Source organism: Passer domesticus, chromosome 23, assembly GCF_036417665.1.
Source record: "Passer domesticus isolate bPasDom1 chromosome 23, bPasDom1.hap1, whole genome shotgun sequence".
NCBI classification, from domain to species: Eukaryota; Metazoa; Chordata; class Aves; order Passeriformes; family Passeridae; genus Passer; species Passer domesticus.
This window is the reverse complement of record NC_087496.1, coordinates 3,984,676-4,001,580: the sequence shown is the minus strand read 5'-3', so window position 1 is coordinate 4,001,580 and position 16,905 is coordinate 3,984,676. Positions and strand designations below refer to the sequence as shown.

Below are 16,905 nucleotides of genomic sequence, written 5' to 3'. Positions count from 1 at the left end.
TCCCTTGAATACAATATACCTCCATCCCAGACCTCCTTTGCTCCTCCCATCCTTAATCCCCAACCAAGCAGAGCCCCAGAAGGGCCAGTTTCAATAATCCCCAACCAAGCAGAGCCCCAGAAGGGCCAGTTTCAATAATTCCCAACTGACAGAGCCCCAGAAAGGCCAGTTTCAATAATTCCCAGCCAAGCAGAGCCCCAACAAGGCCAGTTTCAATAATTCCCAACTGACAGAGCCCCAGAAGGGCCAGTTTCAATAATTCCCAACTGACAGAGCCCCAACAAGGCCAGTTTCAATAATTCCCAGCCAAGCAGAGCCCCAACAAGGCCAGTTTCAATAATTCCCAACTGACAGAGCCCCAGAAGGGCCAGTTTCAATAATTCCCAACTGACAGAGCCCCAACAAGGCCAGTTTCAATAATTCCCAGCCAAGCAGAGCCCCAACAAGGCCAGTTTCAATAATTCCCAACTGACAGAGCCCCAGAAAGGCCAGTTTCAGTAATTCCCTGACTGAACAGTGCTGTGGCTCCTGGGTAATTACCAATTAGTAATTGGGTAATTACCAATGACCATGCTGAAGAGTTGTCTCAGCTTGAAGAATTTGGATGTGTAGTCCCCAGCCTCTGTCAGCACAGCATCATAATCTGGAAAAGCAGAAGAGCAGCACGTGTTTTAAAAACATAAAGCAGCTCTGGGATGGCTTCATGCAAGAAATAAAAGCCTCAGGCACAATTTTCATGGCATTGTCTAGAGTATGGAAATCTGTACACTTTAATCTGAGTGAACATCACTAAACAGCTACAAAATTCCTTAAATTAGAGAAGAGCCATTCACACTTTCAGAGATCTAATTTGCACATATCCAGAATTTCACACAGGATAAAGTCAACAATTAACCGTTTTAACCACGGGCTGTTGAGATGAAAAGAGATTTATAGTAAAATTTGACTTGGTAAAATTAAAAAATGGTGTTTTGGATCATCATGCCTCCCTAGAAAAAAGAGATATCAATTCATCATCTGTGACAGCTCTGTTTACAATTCAGAACAAGGGAATCCCCCACTTGTGGAATGGCTGGGAATTAGAAACACTCATTTAACCCCACTTTTAAACAGGAATTTATTCTGGGCTGTGTCCTACTCATCTCTCAGGACAAAGCGGCTGTGCTGATCCCTCCTCAGTGTGGCTGGTGACTGTCACCAGCCCAGGGCAGGCAGGGCAGTGACAACAAACTCACCATAACTGGTGACATCTGACTTGTACTCATCAGCTTCCAGCGCCCCGCTCATGAAACCAAAGTTGGTGCCTCCGTGGAACATGTAGAGGTTGATGGATGCTCCTGTTTTGAGGATGCTTGCTACAGTATTCACCATCTCTGCAAAAAAAAGAGATTTTTTTGCAGTGTCAAGGAGGCCACAGACACAAATCTGGGCCAGGAATTCAAACCAGACACATTCTGATCATTCCTGTCTGTCACAGTGATTTGTGTTGGGATTTGCATCGTGCCCTCACTAAGGGGCAGCACATCTACTGATGCATTTAAATACGAAATTTATTTAGTATTATTATTAAATACTAAATTAAATATTTAATACATTCAAATAATCCTCTCCTCCAGGTGACAAAGGGGTAAAACTCGATTTTCCTGCTTTTAAGAAGAGCAGCAAGGACTCCTCAGCAGACTCCTAATGACCCAATTACAAAGACAATCGCAGGAGGATGAGTCGTTAAACCAGTCCTGTACAACTCGGCTTTCACTGCTCCTTAGGTGCCCTGCGGGTTTGTTTTTTCTGTAGTAACCTTCCAAATGAGCTTTGAACCCGGGAGAAGGTGCTGCACTCACAAGGGGCTCTGAGCCAGTGGGGAAGAGAGAGGGAAATGTGGCTGGGAAATTGGGATAAAAGGAGGCTGAGTCCTCCAAAGATTGGAGACACCCCAGGGGAATGCCCCATGGGCTCTCCCTTGATTGGAATAAAGTTCCAGGACTCCTCTGGCCCTTTTTGACATCAACCTCTGATGTTTGTGGATTAATTTTCCTGACAGTTTCATTCGGTTTTGGGTGGGTTTCAGGTTAGTTTCATGCAGTTCTGGTTGTTTTCACTCAATTTTGGGTGGATTTTGCTCAACTTTGGGTGGTTTCCCCCAGTTTTAGGTCATTTTCACTCCGTTTTTTGGGGTTTTTTTTGTCAGCTTCAGGAAGTTTTTGGTGGTTTCACGCAATTTTGGGTGGGTTTCTGTCAGTTTAGGGTGGATTTCAGTCACTTTCAGGCGGATTTCACTTAATTTTTGGTGGTTTCTCTCAGGTTTGGGTCGGTTTCACTCAGTTTTGGGTGGTTTCATGTCATTTTCTCTCAGTTTTGGGTGTTTTCATTCGGTTTTTTGTAGTTTCCAGGCTCAGGTTGAGCCCAGCAGTGCCAGGTTAACTCTGTAGGTGCTGAGGCAGATCAGGCACAGGTCCCCAGAGTTTTGGGTAGCTTTCACTGAATTTTGGTTCAGTTTCTCTCAGTTTTGGGTCAGTTTCAGGTCGGTTTCACTCCATTTTGGGTCAGTTTCTGTCATTTTTGGGTGTTTTCACTCGTTTTTTTGTCATTTGAGCCCCAGCAGCATCAGGTTAACCCTGCAGGTGCTGAGGCAGATCAGGCACAGGTCCCCAGAGTTTTGGGTCATTTTCACTCAATTTTGGGTCAGTTTCTCTTGGTTTTAGGTCAGTTTCTCTCAGTTTTGGGTCAATTTCTCTCAGTTTTGGGTGGTTTCAGGTCGGTTTCTCTCCATTTTGGGTCAATTTTTCTCAGTTTTGGGTGGTTTCAGGTCGGTTTCACTCCATTTTGGGTCAGTTTCTGTCATTTTTGGGTGTTTTCACTCAGTTTTGTGTGCAGGTTGAGCCCGGGCAGCACCAGGTTAACCCCGTAGGTGCTGGGGCAGAGCAGGCACAGATCCCTGAGGCCGAAGAGCAGAACCCCCCTGAGCCCACGAGGTGCTCACCATCTGCATCAAAGACATAGTGAGGGCCTCCCCAGTTATCAAACCACCCAGTCCAGTACTCCATCACCATCTTAGGCTGGTCTTTCTGTCAAGAGAAAAACAAAATAAAACAACACGGACACTGGAACTCCAGTGTAAGAAGGAGAAGAAGGGAAATTTATTTCCTGACTCCAATATTTATAGACTTTCAAAAGTGACAGTGGATTGGAGGATGAAATTGTCACCTCTCCAATGACACTGGACAAACCAACAGTCTATCAAATTTCTCCTCCTCCAGAGAGGAATGTAAAAACAATCATTATTTACATAAAACGTGTGAGAAACTCCATTACAAGGATGTAAACATCAGAAGGCTTAGAAGAACAGGGTGGTGCCATGGTTTTACAGGAGGGTTTTCTTCTCAAGTGGCACAGCCAAAAAGGCACCTAAGGAGCTCCGGGTGTGTGAGGAACAAGAAGCTGTGGGCCAGCAATGCCCAGAAGAGGCAAGCAAAGCTTTGTGCCTCTGCTAATCACAAAGCACAGAGCACACAATCGGGTGCTGTCAAACATTGCTGGATGCTGCTGTTTGGAGAGCTGTAGCAGAGGGACAAACCAACTGTCAGTGTTTAGTTCTTGCTAAAAACACACATTTATAAATGTCTGCTTATCTGCCACGCCACTGCCAGCTGAGAGCTTGCAGGTGCAGGGCAGCCAGTGCCTGCCAAGGTACAGCAGCAGACCTGAGCTGCTTTAATGCCTTTTTAATGCTGCATATGGCACTGGCAGGGAAGAATTTGCAGGAATTAGGTCTTCATTAAAGGCTCTGCACACAGAGCAATTGCTTCCCATTTGTCAGTGCCTGGCAGATCCCTGAGGCCCTGCAGGATCCCTCCTGTCCCCGTGGCATGGGCAGGGCAATGTGTGCTCAGCCTGGCTGCCCCTCCAGCCTCCTGGGCTTTCATTCCAGGCGGTTTTGTGATTCCAATGCCACAGGAATTGGCTGAGGTAAGTGGCATTAAAGAAACTCGTGTTTCATTAGGAGAAAACAACTGCCTGTAATCATCTAAACATCCCTGGAAATGCATTTAATCAATCCATCCCCAGTGAACCAGTCAAAGAAGGGATTTTATCACCTTCTGGAACAAAAACCCATGACAAGGAAAAGATAAAACAGCTTCATAACCCCTACAAACCCTTCCTATCTCAAAATTGGTGTGGCAAAGGAGGAGCTGCTCCTTTGGGGCCACACGTGGTGGGGAAGGTGCCACCTTCTGTTGATTTGCAAGGTTTGGGCAATTTTGGCAGACCTAAAGGAGGTGAAAGCACTTCCAGCAGAGCCTCTTTTGCCAGCAGAGGGAAAGAAAACAAATGCAAGCTGCAGGATTGAACATCCAGCATGCCAGCAGGGCTCCCTTCTCAGCCAGGCAAAAGCCAAGAGGTGAGAAGAGAATTGATCAGGGCTGGGGGCAGATCCCTGCTCACATCCTTCACCTGCAGCAAGCAGAGCACAGGGAAGAGGACACGGGGTAAAGAGAGATAACCTGTCACCAACCCCAAAACCTCATCACAATCAGGACACTGTTCACACCAAGTGTTCATTCATTAATTAATTCCTCCCTGAGGCACACCTCTGACAGCACAGAGGGGTTAAAAATGCTCAAGTGACACAGTAAAACCTCATCAATCTACCCTGAATGAGGCCCTGGAGGTGACAGCCATCAGAGTGCACAGACACAGCTGCAGCACCCACAGCACCAGGGTGAAAGAGTTTGGGGAAAAGATGATGGAAATTCAAGAGAGATCTGACAATTGTGCACTGGGATGCTCTGGGTACCACCTGAAGAAGTCTAACCCCTACCAGCTGAACAATGAAAAGCCTTTTTAGAAGGATAACAGGACACTTAAATCCTCCTTCCCTGATTCCAGGAGGATTTGGCCTCATGAGAAGGAAGCCTTGAACCAACACACAAATCCCACAGAGAGTATCAGAGCTTCACTTCCAGTGCTGGAAAACATGGATGAACCAAGAGTTTCTGCAGCTCACCTGTACTGTGTCCAGGTATTTCAGCAGCCCAGGCTCCAGCTTCTGGAAGTTAACAGTGGCCAGTGCTAGTGGGAAAGGAAAAATGCATTAATTTAGACTCATCCAAAATGTCTAGGGGATCATCTCCTCAGCCCAGCAGGAGGGAAGTGCAACACCTTCTGAACCCCCAAAACAACCTCCTCACAAAGTCCCCATCAAAGCCTTCACTTGCCATGCAGGATCCAAGTGAACCACAGCAGAGTGGAATCCTCCCAGGCCATCTTTCAGCTCTAATGTGCAGAGATATTAGAGAGAGAGAGCATCAGAGCATCTCCTGGGGTGTCACCAGCTCTAATTAGAGCCTGTAAAGCACTTGGAGATCCTCACTTAAAAGGCACCACATAAAGGCAAACTTATTAGCAAGTCCTGTCTGGATGGCACACTGCTCTGCCAGGCTCTAGCTGCAGGAATCCCTTCCCAGGCAATATCCTCCAGCTTGTCAAGTCTGTGGGGGTGAGCCAGGGCAGCCACGGGGCAGGAGAGCCACAGAGAGCTGGAATGAAGAGTTCTCTGGGCTTCTGCCCGTCCTCAGGCTCTGGAGTAACTTCAGTCTGACAAGGTGGAGTTTAATTAACCCAAGTGCCCAGGCCTGCACTTGGCCACATTAACCCCTGCAATGCCAGAGGCTGGGGATGGTGTGGCTGGACAGTGCCCAGGCACAAAGGGACCCGAGGGACAGCAGCTGGCCAGGAGCCAGCAGTGTGCCCTGGGGCCAGGAAGGCCAGTGGCTCCTGGCCTGGCTCAGGAATGGTGTGGCAGCAGCAGCAGGGAGGTCACTCTGCCCTGCCCTGGCACTGCTGGGGTCACACCTGGAGTGCTGTGCCCAGCTCTGGCCCCTCAGCTTGGGAAGGAGCTGGGGACACTGAGCACGGCCAGAGGGGACAGCGAGGCTGGAGAGGGGCTGGGAACACAAACCCTGAGAGGAGCCCCTGAGGGAGCTGGGGGTGCTCACCTGGAGAAAAGGAGACTCAGGGGTGCCCTCCTCACTCTGCACAGCTCCTGAAAGGTGCCTGTGCTCAGCTGGGGCTGGGCTCTGTCTGCAGGCACTGACACAACCAGAGCACACAGCCTCCAGCTGTGCCAAGGGAAACACAGGCTGGAGATCAGGAAGAAGTTTTTCCCAGAAAGGTGATAAAGTTCTGGAATGTTCTGCCCGGGGAGGTGGTGCAGTCACCATCCCTGGGTGTGTTTAACAAAGCCTGGATGTGGCACTGGGGGCCAGGGTTGAGTTGAGGGGTTGGGGCTGGGCTGGACTCGATGGTCTTTAGGGTCTCTTCCACCCTGGTCATTCTGTGATTCTGAGAGGGAACACCTCCTGCAGGACAGGAGACACTAATCTGGGATCAGTGTGCCAGCCCCTGGCAAGCATTTCAAGCATTTTTGTATCTCCCAGCCCTCAGTTACACTGATATTTCTCCCAGACAAACTCTGCAGCAGCGATGATGTGATTCAGCATTAAAAATTGACTTCTAACAAGAGAGCTGCTATCAAACCCAGCCCCAGTTGTGTCAGGCAGAGCACTTCAAACAGAATATTTACAGAAGGAAAAGCTCACTTCTCACTATTTATACCTTGATTTTAATAGGCTGACCTATGTAGTGTGCTGAGCTGGAGAATTCAGCACAGAAAACACGAAAGGAGAACAAAATAAAACGTGGATTTAGCACTGATGTAATACATGAGCTGGCAGTTCTGAAGGAGAACATGCCCAGCTCTGCTTTTCATGCACATTAACAGCACCCCATGGAAAAGAGAACCATCCCCAGAGCCTTATTCATCCTTCCCATGGGATGTTCTTCCCACACCCACACACAGGGCATCCCACCATGGTCTGGAGGGACAGCAGAGGCTTTGTCACCCATCAGCTCCCAGAAGGGCTTCACCAGGTCAGATCAGCTCGGGATTCTCAGAATCAGATTGGGTTGGGATGGAGGGGACCTTCAACTCATCCCTGGAAGGGCAGGGACACCTCCCACTAACCCAGGCTGATCCAAACCCTGCCCAGCCTGGCCGTGGACACTTCCAGGGATGGGGAGGGAATCTTGCCTCTCCTTTAACCCCTTCCTCACCACCCTGCTGCTCCTCACTTGGAGCCCTGGTTATCCCACACATCTGTAAGGAACCCCTGAGGGAGTTGGGGATGTTTAACCTGGAGAAATGGAGACTCAGGGGTGCCCTCCTCACCCTGCACAGCTCCTGAAAGGTGCCTGTGCTCAGCTGGGGCTGGGCTCTGTCTGCAGGCACTGACACAACCAGAGCACACAGCCTGCAGCTGCACCAAGGGAAACACAGGCTGGATAGCAGGAAGAAGTTTTTCCCAGAAAGGTGATAAAGTTCTGGAATGGCTGCCCGGGGAGGTGGTGCAGTCACCATCCCTGGGGGTGTTTAACAGAGCCTGGATGTGGCACTGGGGGCCAGGGTTGAGTTGAGGGGTTGGGGTTGGGGCTGGACTCAGTGATCTTGGTCATTCTGTGATTCTGTGATCAGTGACACGCTGGCTTTAACAGATTGTTGTGACATCCCAGAGGCAAACTGGGATCAAAGAGCTCCCAGCAGAACAGGACACTCCAAAGAGGAGGAGCTCTGAGGCTGCAACATTCTCTCAGGAGATGAGGCTAAGGCAGGGATTTCTCCTTTCTCCCTTCTCCCTCTCCTGACAGCTCAGTGGCAGGCAGAGAGTGACTCTGTGTGGTCACAGCTGAAAACTGCTGCACATCCAAAAACATCCACAAGAGTTTTTCACCGTGCTGGTGAAGGCCCATGACTCAGTAAATGAATTTATCCCTCTCATGCTGACATGGAAAAGCAAAAGGAGGGGGGAAAAAGGGAGGGGAAAGTCTTTCCCTTTAACATCTCTGTGCCTGAGATTGGAAATTTAACATTATTTATACCTGAGTGATAACAGGAGCACTCAAAGGCTGTACTCTGCAAACACTAAATCTGGGGAGCAGTTACACCTCAGGCAATTGGCAGGAACACAGGAGAGAGCAGAGGCCAAGAACAGAGTAAATCCCAGCTGAAATTACCCCAAATTCTGAGAATCAGTGCCCCAACCAGTCAGATTTAGGGCTCACTGAAACTCAAGCAGCTGCACCTCCACTTCTTCACAGGAAAAAAGAGGAGGATGCTAAGCAGTTATTTAAAAACTTATTAGAATTATACTTTATAAAAGGGAAATGGGCATCCTTCTGCATTCTACACATCTGACACCCTCCTTCACCCACCTAAGGCTTTACACCCCAAAATAAGCTTGCTGAGAAGATAATGCTGCCCCACAAACTACTACTAAATTTACTGCTTAAATGTAAAACTCAAAATCAAGGTTTTAATGGACCTTTTTTCCTTATCTTTTTAATTGCAAAGCATCTGCCTTAGGAAGGAGTAACTACTGCTAGTAATTGCTGAGGACCTTGTTTAGTATCTATTGAAATGAAGCAATAAATAGCATTTTCAGCCTTGTAGTCTGGTGAAATATTAAGAAATGCTGGGTGCTGCCATCTCTTGACTCAGTGGAAAGTACAGATGCCCATCCCTTCACACAGTGTTACACTTCATGTGGAAAATAAACCATTCTAACCTCTCTGGGTTTGTCCTGACTGTACCATCCAGCCAAGGGGTCCCTCCTGCCACAAACAGGGGGTGCAGAGGGTGAATTCAAGTCCTGTTTTCCTTCCTCGGCTCTACAAGCACTCACCTCCTTCCACCAAGCCAAAGGACAGCCCATTCTTGTTGTCTGAGGTCATCAGCAGCTCCACAATCCCTCTGTTTAACAGGGCCTAGGTCAAAAAGAGCAAAAGCCATTGTGTTAACAGAGTGGAGCATTTCCCAGGATATTAAAGCACTGCAGCATCACCTTCTGTGGGGCCAGCCTGTCTGGCAGTGCCTTGTAATAAATATTGTCCCTATGACATCTCCCATTCCTCCTGAAGCTTCCCTGCCTACTTCTCCCAGCTTAAAGACCACTGGAAAATCTTATTTTGTTTTAGAAAGCTGGATTGGTTTCTCACTGATGCATCCAACTTCAGGATTTAACTTCTGAGATCAAGGTAATAAACAGCTCCACTGCTTTCATCAAAAGAGGGATTCAGCTGGAGGGAGGAAAGGAAAAGCAGCTCAGGCTTCTGACTGCCTGACAGTGGGAGCTGCAAAGAGGGAAGAGCTGATTTCCCAAGGAACACCATCACAGGACAGCTCAGGTACAACTGTTTTTCAAAAATCAATGAATTTAGTGGTTCCTCAATGTTACAGCTCTAGAGGAAACAGCACTCTAAGGTTTTAAAATCCCCCTGCTCACACGAGGCTCCTCCCAAGGATTGTTCTCTTGCAGCTGGTCCTGAACAGAACAGTGGCTGATGTTTAGAGATCAGTTGTTAATTAACCACTCATTTCACTGCACCTCCATTGGAAGTCACTCCTCCAGTTCCAGAAGCTCTGAGAACAAGGCTTCAGTCTCTTCAGTCTAGATTATTAATTGTGAAATGTGATAAAACCTTTGTTTATCGTCCCTGCCTGCACTAAGAGCAGACCTGGGCATGAAATATTGCAACAGAGACAAACCCAGCCCAGAGCCAGGACAAGCTGGTGACTTTGTCAACCCATCCAAATTTCTACCTGAACAGATGCTGGATTCAGACAAAATTCAGCTGCCTGAGGGAACTGGAATTTCTAACCAATTTTACCAAGGTAATTCTTTGAGCACTGCATTAATGCTGGGTTTCTTCCCCTCCTTTTGAGTGTAAATGCAAAACAGAAGAACAGCAGAGCTGCCACACGTTCAGTGCCTCCCAGAGTGCAGGAATAGAAGCTCAGTTCTGAGTGGGAAGGGCCATGTCAATACATCCTGTCACTTTCAGGAAGGTAAGCACAGGGAGTTGAGGTTTTGTGTGAGCTGTGGGTGTTTTTTAATGAGTTTATTAATTCCAGGAAGATGCAACTTGGTCACAGATGCTAGATGTGAATTAATCACCTTGCCACAAACAGAACAAAGACTCAGAGCCCCACCTCACATCAGATCCCACCCCAACCAAAAACAAAGCCCTGCAAATCCTGCTTTCCCACATTTCCATCTCCAACCACTATTCTGTGCTGCCTCAGATGCAAATTGCACACAGTCCCAGAATATGATGAAACAGCACTGCAAAAATACACCCACAGGCTGGCAGGGAGCTCTGTCCTGACAAGTCTGAGACAGCACAAACTCTTTCCTCACCAAGCCTTGGAAAGCAAGGCCAAGCCTGCAGGCTGCTCAAACCCCCAGAGTCTCTGTGTCCCCTTCATTCAGGGCTCTGAAAACCACTTGCTTGCCATTATCTCTAATTTGTTTGTGTACAAACTTTATATTTCACCTTGTAAGGAGAGTTAAACCACGGCACGAGCTGGAGCTGGTGCAGGAGCTGGCACAGCCCTAAGGAGATTAGCACTCCTGCCATGGATTTGTTTGTTTGAGGAGCCTCTGGACACCCTGAGCAACGGGACAAGCTGAGCCTCAGGGTGCTCAGGGCTACCCAAAGGGTTTCAGAAGGATCCCACAATCCTGTAGCAGAAGAGCAGGCCTGGATGGGTGACCCCCCTGATGTGCAGCAATACCCTTCAGCATTCAGTGAGAAGAAATGAAACAACAAACCCTGTGAGGCACACTGCAGATCTCATTATCTGCCTGCCCTGCACTGGTGCTGGGGGCAAACAAGCAGGTCAGACTGCTGTGAGATCCACCAGGATAATCCAGCCTCCCTGGGCATGGGCCAACTCCTTATCCCTGACTCGGAGCAGCCAGGGCACAGTTTAATCCCTTTTTGACAGGGGTAAGGGAGGCATTAGGCAAATTAACCTGCCTGCTGCTGAGCCCCAGATTACACAAGTTTAGGAGCATGCTGGGGACTTGTTCCCATCAACTCTTCTGCCAGGAAAGTTAACACAGGGAAACCTTTATCAAATATCATCTAGGAGAGGCAAAAAAGGACCTGCAGGTGAGAGCTGCTTCAAGGCCAGCTGTGCAATACAGACACTCCCCAGCTCCCTGTCTCCCTCTCCTCTGGAAGATGTAAGAACACAGATTTATCAGCACTGAGAGGGTCATGTGCCAACTCTTCCACTCCTGGAGGAAACATCCAAGGAAAATGCAGCTGGTGCTTTCAAGAGTCTCTCAAACCACACTCAGAAAAAAATAAAATACTGTAGGGAAGGAGATTTATGGGAGAGATTGACAGAGAAACAAGTAGAAGTGCCACCATTACCATTTTGACATAGGTCATGTAGTTTGGGTCTTTGGCATAGGAACCATATTCATTCTCCACCTGCACTGCAATGATGGGACCTCCTTTCTTGTACTGTGGGGGACAAAAATGGAAAAGGAATGATTTCCAACCACAGGCACCAAAATCCCACGAGCTGGCAGCTTCAGATGGATTCAGCTCCACCCTCCCATGCTCCCACACTGCCAGAGGAAACTACAGCTTGTGCTGATTCCTGGGGCAAAACTGGTGCATTTTTGTAGCAGTTTTTGGTTATTGCCTGACTCTGCTCTGTCACACAGAGCCCACAGTGCCCTGTCACCACTCCCAGCCCTGCAGAGGGACCAGATGGTGCTGAAACATAAACTTTGAGGAATTTAGAAATTTTAAAGGAGCTAAGGTTTTAGTTAGAGATAAGCTTTATTGGAGTTAATTAAAATAAACAGGTAGGCCTTGATGAAGTTAAGTACTTAACTAATAATTGATTGCTTGTCAACACAATGTTTGGTTAGCTGAGTTTATAATGAAGGATATAGAAACTGATAAATAGCTTTTAGTAACATAAGACAATTGCGGGCCTCCTCTGTTCTGAAACCAACTGAAGACAGGGAACAGGAGTTCTACCAAGGGTTCGTTTGTCATATTTGCATTGAAAAGGTAGAAAGGTCAGAATGAGGAAGACTCCATCTACTTCCTCATTTTGGGACCCCTCCCCATGAAAGGGACCAAAGACCCATTTCAAGGAACAAACTACGCATGCTTAATAGCTCTTGAACTAATTAGCATATGAAGCAGGGAATGGGATGTACCAAAATGATGAATCTGTATTTGTATTTTGGGCATTCAACACTTGTATGGATAAAAGGACTCTGTAATCACCTGTAAACTGCAGTGTGTATTTGGGAGCTATCCCACACTAAACATACACTTTCTAACTTTAAACTGTTAGATACTGTTAGTACAGTTGGATACTGGTACTAATCAATATCTATTTTTTTTAGTAAGTCAGTGCTTGCCTGCAGAGGGACAACAACGCGCATCAGGTGGTCAAAGTAGGCATCCACAGCTTCTGTGAAACCCCTGTACGTCGTCCTCAGCTGCATCTCGGGGTCCTGCAGCAGCCAGCTGGGGAAAAGCAGCACAGGGGATGTGTCAGACACTCCTGCCCAGTCAGGCTGAGGTATTTCAGCCACTGCACCAAGTCCCACCAGGGCAGGGATCATTGGTGTCAGCTGGCAGCGCCCACAGGACACCCTGAGTTGTGAATGACACCTCGTGTCCATCAGCCACTTTCAAATAAATCCAATTCCCAATCTCTTCTTGTTCTTTTTGTTTTGCATTTCAGGCCCAAACTCATTTCACCATCTCTATCAATAATATTTCAAGGGTTAATCTTATCACTCTAAAGTGAATTCCCTGCATTCCCAAGGGCACTCTACAACCAAGTGCTCCCTCAAAAAATCCCAAGCCTATCTCAAACAAAAGATTTCTGTAATTGTTCCCAGTTTCTACTGCTGATTTACAAGGCTGGGTTCTGTTTGGAGTTAACAGAAAAAAGGGCAATTTGTTGAAGAGCAGAACAATATAATGCTGTAACAATTTACAGGGAATGAGCCTGTATCTTCCTTTTCTCAGCAAAATGAGGTCTTAAGTAACATCTTTCCAAAGAATATTCAACTCTTTGCTAAATGTGGCTTTGTGGACTTAAAAAAATCATCTCCTTTAGCTGGAAAATGAGAATAGTACTCTTGAGAATGGGAATAGTTGCTCTTTATTAGAATTTTTAATCTGTCAGATAAAAAAAACACATGGGTGATGTGAAAACAACTGACAACAGATGCACTTTTCATAATCTAACCTGGAGGTGGCTTCTGGCTTTGGTCATGAGGAGCTCAGCTCGCAGGAGTAAGTCCCTAACACCTCAACTCTGATGCCAAAGGCAAGTGAAAAGTTAAAAAAATAATCCCCAAGTATCTCCACTGAGGTTTGTGCTGTGTGCAGTAAGGAAAACAAGTGGTAACCTGGCACTGGCTCCAGTCAGGAAGCAGGCAAGTCCCAGAGCTCCCAGAGCCTCCTCCAGCTGTGTTCTTCAGGGAAAACACAACAGGAGGCTGGCAAAGTTGTGGGTTTCATTACTGCCAGCCGTACAATGCAGATTTCTAGTAGGACTTTTAAAATGGAGCTGAGATGGAGCAAATTCTTACACCAAGCTGCAAATCCTGTCCATGTTATGCAGAGTCAAGGTGCACCAGCAAGATTGGCTCCTGCAATTCTATTTTCTTGCTGTAACCATTATACCACAAAACAATTATTATTATTTTACACACTAAAAATATATATAATTAGAAGAGCTCCATAAGATAATGAGCTGCCTTGGGAACACAGAAAATAAATATCCCCATCAAGCAGCCAGCCATTCCAAAGCAATTCTTCTGAAGGAGCCTCAACTGTGTGATCAGGAGCTTGGGATTTGCTTGTCCCTGATGCTTCCCTGAAGTGAACAATTTCCACACTCACCTGGGCAGACCCCCGAGGTCCCACTCGGAGCAGATGTAAGGTCCAGGGCGCAGAATCACCCACAGCCCATTTTTAGCTGCCAGGGAAAGGAAGGCCCTGGGGATCCAGACACAGAAATTACTGTCTGCTGCAGAACCCCCACCCCTAATGCTCCAATCACCACTGAATTTAGGTAGCAAAGCAGAAGGGAATTGCATGATGAAGTAACCACACTGGATTGGTGCTAAATTGATTAAATTCCCAGAACTCCAGAAGGATGAGGAAGGGAAGGAGGGAGGGAGGAAAGAAGGGAGGGAGGGAAGGAAGGAAGGAAAGGAAGGAAAGGAAGGAAAGGAAGGAAGGAAGGAAGGAAGGAAGGAAGGAAGGAAGGAAGGAAGGAAGGAAGGAAGGAAGGAAGGAAGGAAGGAAGGAAGGAAGGAAGGAAGGAAGGAAGGAAGGAAGGAAGGAAGGAAGGAAGGAAGGGAGGAAGGGAGGAAGGGAGGAAGGGAGGAAGGGAGGAAGGGAGGAAGGGAGGAAGGGAGGAAGGGAGGAAGGGAGGAAGGGAGGAAGGGAGGAAGGGAGGAAGGGAGGAAGGGAGGAAGGGAGGAAGGGAGGAAGGAAGGAAGCCCCATTGCCTGATCAAAGCACATCTGGAAATAACATCTTCACCCAACACCCTCCAAAGAGGAGTATTTCATAACAGAGCTGGCTGTGCCACATACCTTAGGTCCAGGTTTTTACTGAAGTCAAACTTGCCTCTTTCCTTTTCGTGCAGGTTCCACGGCACGTACCTGAAAGGCAGGTGAAGGGTGAGCTCAGAGAAAAACGGAGGCCCCACTATTCTTTTCCCACAATACACCATTACGGCCCAGTGGAGAGGCTGGGCAGGGAGGGCACTCACGTGGTGAGGGTGTTGAGGCCACAGGCTCTCATCTTGAGCATCCGATCCTCCCAGTACTCGCGGGGCACCCTGAAGTAGTGCATGGAGCCCCCGAAAATGCGGAAGGGCATCCCTTCCAGCAGGAACTGGGAGTTCTCTGTCTGCAGGCCCAGGGTCCTCCCCCACAGCCCCAGGGGGGTCAGCTCGCTCCAGTTAAACCTGGATGAGAAAAGGAGATGTGTGAGCAGCCAGTCCTGGGGAAGGAATGTGTCCTACCCATTGCACCTCACCCAGCAGGACCAGCTGTGACCTCTGCTTCTCAAGCAAGCCACATTCTTGATCCTACAGAGCACAGGGATTGTTCAGAAGGCTCTAAGCCACTTGGGAGACCTTCCCAAATGTGGATTTAAATCCATTTCACTGGCTGTTTCCCCCTGAACCCCCAAGCCACTGTGCCTCGCTCTACAACTGCCACTGCTCAGGCACAGAGCATGAAACTCTCTTGATAAAATCATGGATAGGCAACTTTTCACTCACAGTTCTCACAAACACTTCCCTAACTTCTGGAACTCAGCATCTCCCTGTTCTGCAGTAGGAGGGCACATAGCTGATTTCCAGACCCATGTTCCAACAGCAGCTGCATCTCATCACTGCCATCCCAAATGTTTGGGGACTCTGGTATCTTCCAACTCAAAGCATGGAAAAATTAAAACCCCCTCTCCAGTTCCCTGTGAAAAGAGAACCTTTTCCTCAGTTTAATGAACCCCCTGGATTATATTCACCCAGGAGAGACTAAATCAGCTGCCACCACAAACTTACCTCTGCCCACATCACTGTTTGTGTTAATTCTGAAAATGTTATTTGCCAGAAGAACCAGAGCCATGGGGCCAGCAGCTCCTCAGCACTTACCAGGGTGAGCTCTCCTGCTGTCTCAGCTCCTCTCGGGTCAGCTCCTGCTCTACTCATGGCCTGGCAAGCTCCCAGCTCACTGTGGCTGAACCAAACCCCACTCTACCCACAGGACACAGAGCAGTGTCACTGCCTCCCTGAGCCCACCCCATGAACACACAGAGGGTCAGACAATGGCAGCTTGTTCCTTATCAGAGCCAGATGTGAGCAATGAATTCCCAGCTCCAGAAAGCAGGAATGACCAGCACATTTGGGAGAAAATCACAGTGAGAGAGGAGAGGAACACCTAAGCCTCCAGCTGCTGCCTAGGCTATGTGTGAAGCATTGTTAGCAGAGGGTGAGGATGCTCAGAGCTCGTGGCTCACAGGGATTGCTAACCAGCAATCCTCTGCCAGGCCAGGGGGACTAAAGGAGCTGAATCTAAGGCTTGCAGGGCACTGCACGGGCTGGCTGACAAGCTCACAGGGTACCTGAGTGGCACAGCATTCTCACAGGGCTCTGAAACAACCGGCAGCAGGCAGGGGTAATACCTGGAAAAGGAAGCCAGGTTAGATATTCACTATCCTAGATATTGACTGCCTCCACACAAGGAGGCTCACACTGATTGTCCAGCCATTCCCGGTGATATATATTGGTCTCTTCAAGCCAGGTCTTATAAGCTCTTGGAGATTTATATTACACCTAAGATAGCTCAGATACTTTAGAAGGCATAAAATCAGGATGGCTTTTGTGGTAGTGTTGGAAACAGAAAAGTTTTAATAAAAGGCAAAATAACAAAGCTCTTTACAGAGAAAACCCGAGTCAGGTGCAAGAGGCTCTTGCTCCTGGTAAAACACCCCACAAAAGTGATTAATTCCTTTGTTCTCTTCTTTTTCTAGTGAATTGCTCAGGCAGGACCTTTTGGCTCCTGTCCAACTGGCTATCCTTAAGTTTGAGGTCAAGTCCCTCAGTTCCTAGGAAGTGTCTTTTTCCTAACTAAGGAGAGAAACTTCTGGGCTTTTTTTCCTTTTTAAGGGGACAAAGGAGAGTTTGGTCACTCCATCAACAGGGGCACATCCCTACATCCCAGAAACAGTGCTGAGCAAGGAGACTGCTGTGTCAGAATGTCAGCTCTTGATGATGGTGCAGCTCAGGTAGCAGAAATGAGTCCAAAACACCAATCTGCCACATTTAAAGTGTGCCTGAGTAAGGACAGGAGCTAACATGCTCATCTGCACGAGAAACAGAGAATGATGGCACCCGGGAATGGCAGCATTGCTCCCAAGGAATTGTGAGGAATTTCAGCAGCAGGAAAGGGTTCTCAAGGCCCAAACAGGACACCCCATGGCCCCTGCCCCTCTGTGCTG

General features: G+C 47.9%; 1 protein-coding gene across 4 annotated transcripts in view; it reads right to left on the bottom strand.

Moving 5' to 3' along the window:
* Positions 1 to 16,905, bottom strand: part of LOC135285546 (beta-galactosidase-1-like protein 2) — a 28,161-nt gene that overhangs the window by 8,431 nt on the left and 2,825 nt on the right. For 2 of the 4 annotated variants that reach the window (XM_064397912.1, XM_064397913.1), the window contains exons 2-12: positions 16,030 to 16,089; positions 14,672 to 14,869; positions 14,493 to 14,561; positions 13,792 to 13,887; positions 12,291 to 12,399; positions 11,278 to 11,370; positions 8,739 to 8,820; positions 5,006 to 5,070; positions 2,981 to 3,065; positions 1,236 to 1,373; positions 563 to 643 (exon numbers count right to left, since the gene is read on the bottom strand). In XM_064397912.1, coding sequence (XP_064253982.1) covers positions 563 to 643; positions 1,236 to 1,373; positions 2,981 to 3,065; positions 5,006 to 5,070; positions 8,739 to 8,820; positions 11,278 to 11,370; positions 12,291 to 12,399; positions 13,792 to 13,887; positions 14,493 to 14,561; positions 14,672 to 14,869; positions 16,030 to 16,089 — 1,076 coding nt within the window. The remainder of the gene's footprint in view (positions 1 to 562; positions 644 to 1,235; positions 1,374 to 2,980; positions 3,066 to 5,005; positions 5,071 to 8,738; positions 8,821 to 11,277; positions 11,371 to 12,290; positions 12,400 to 13,791; positions 13,888 to 14,492; positions 14,562 to 14,671; positions 14,870 to 16,029; positions 16,090 to 16,905) is intronic. The other 2 variants (XM_064397914.1, XM_064397915.1) reach the window with 1 other exon arrangement.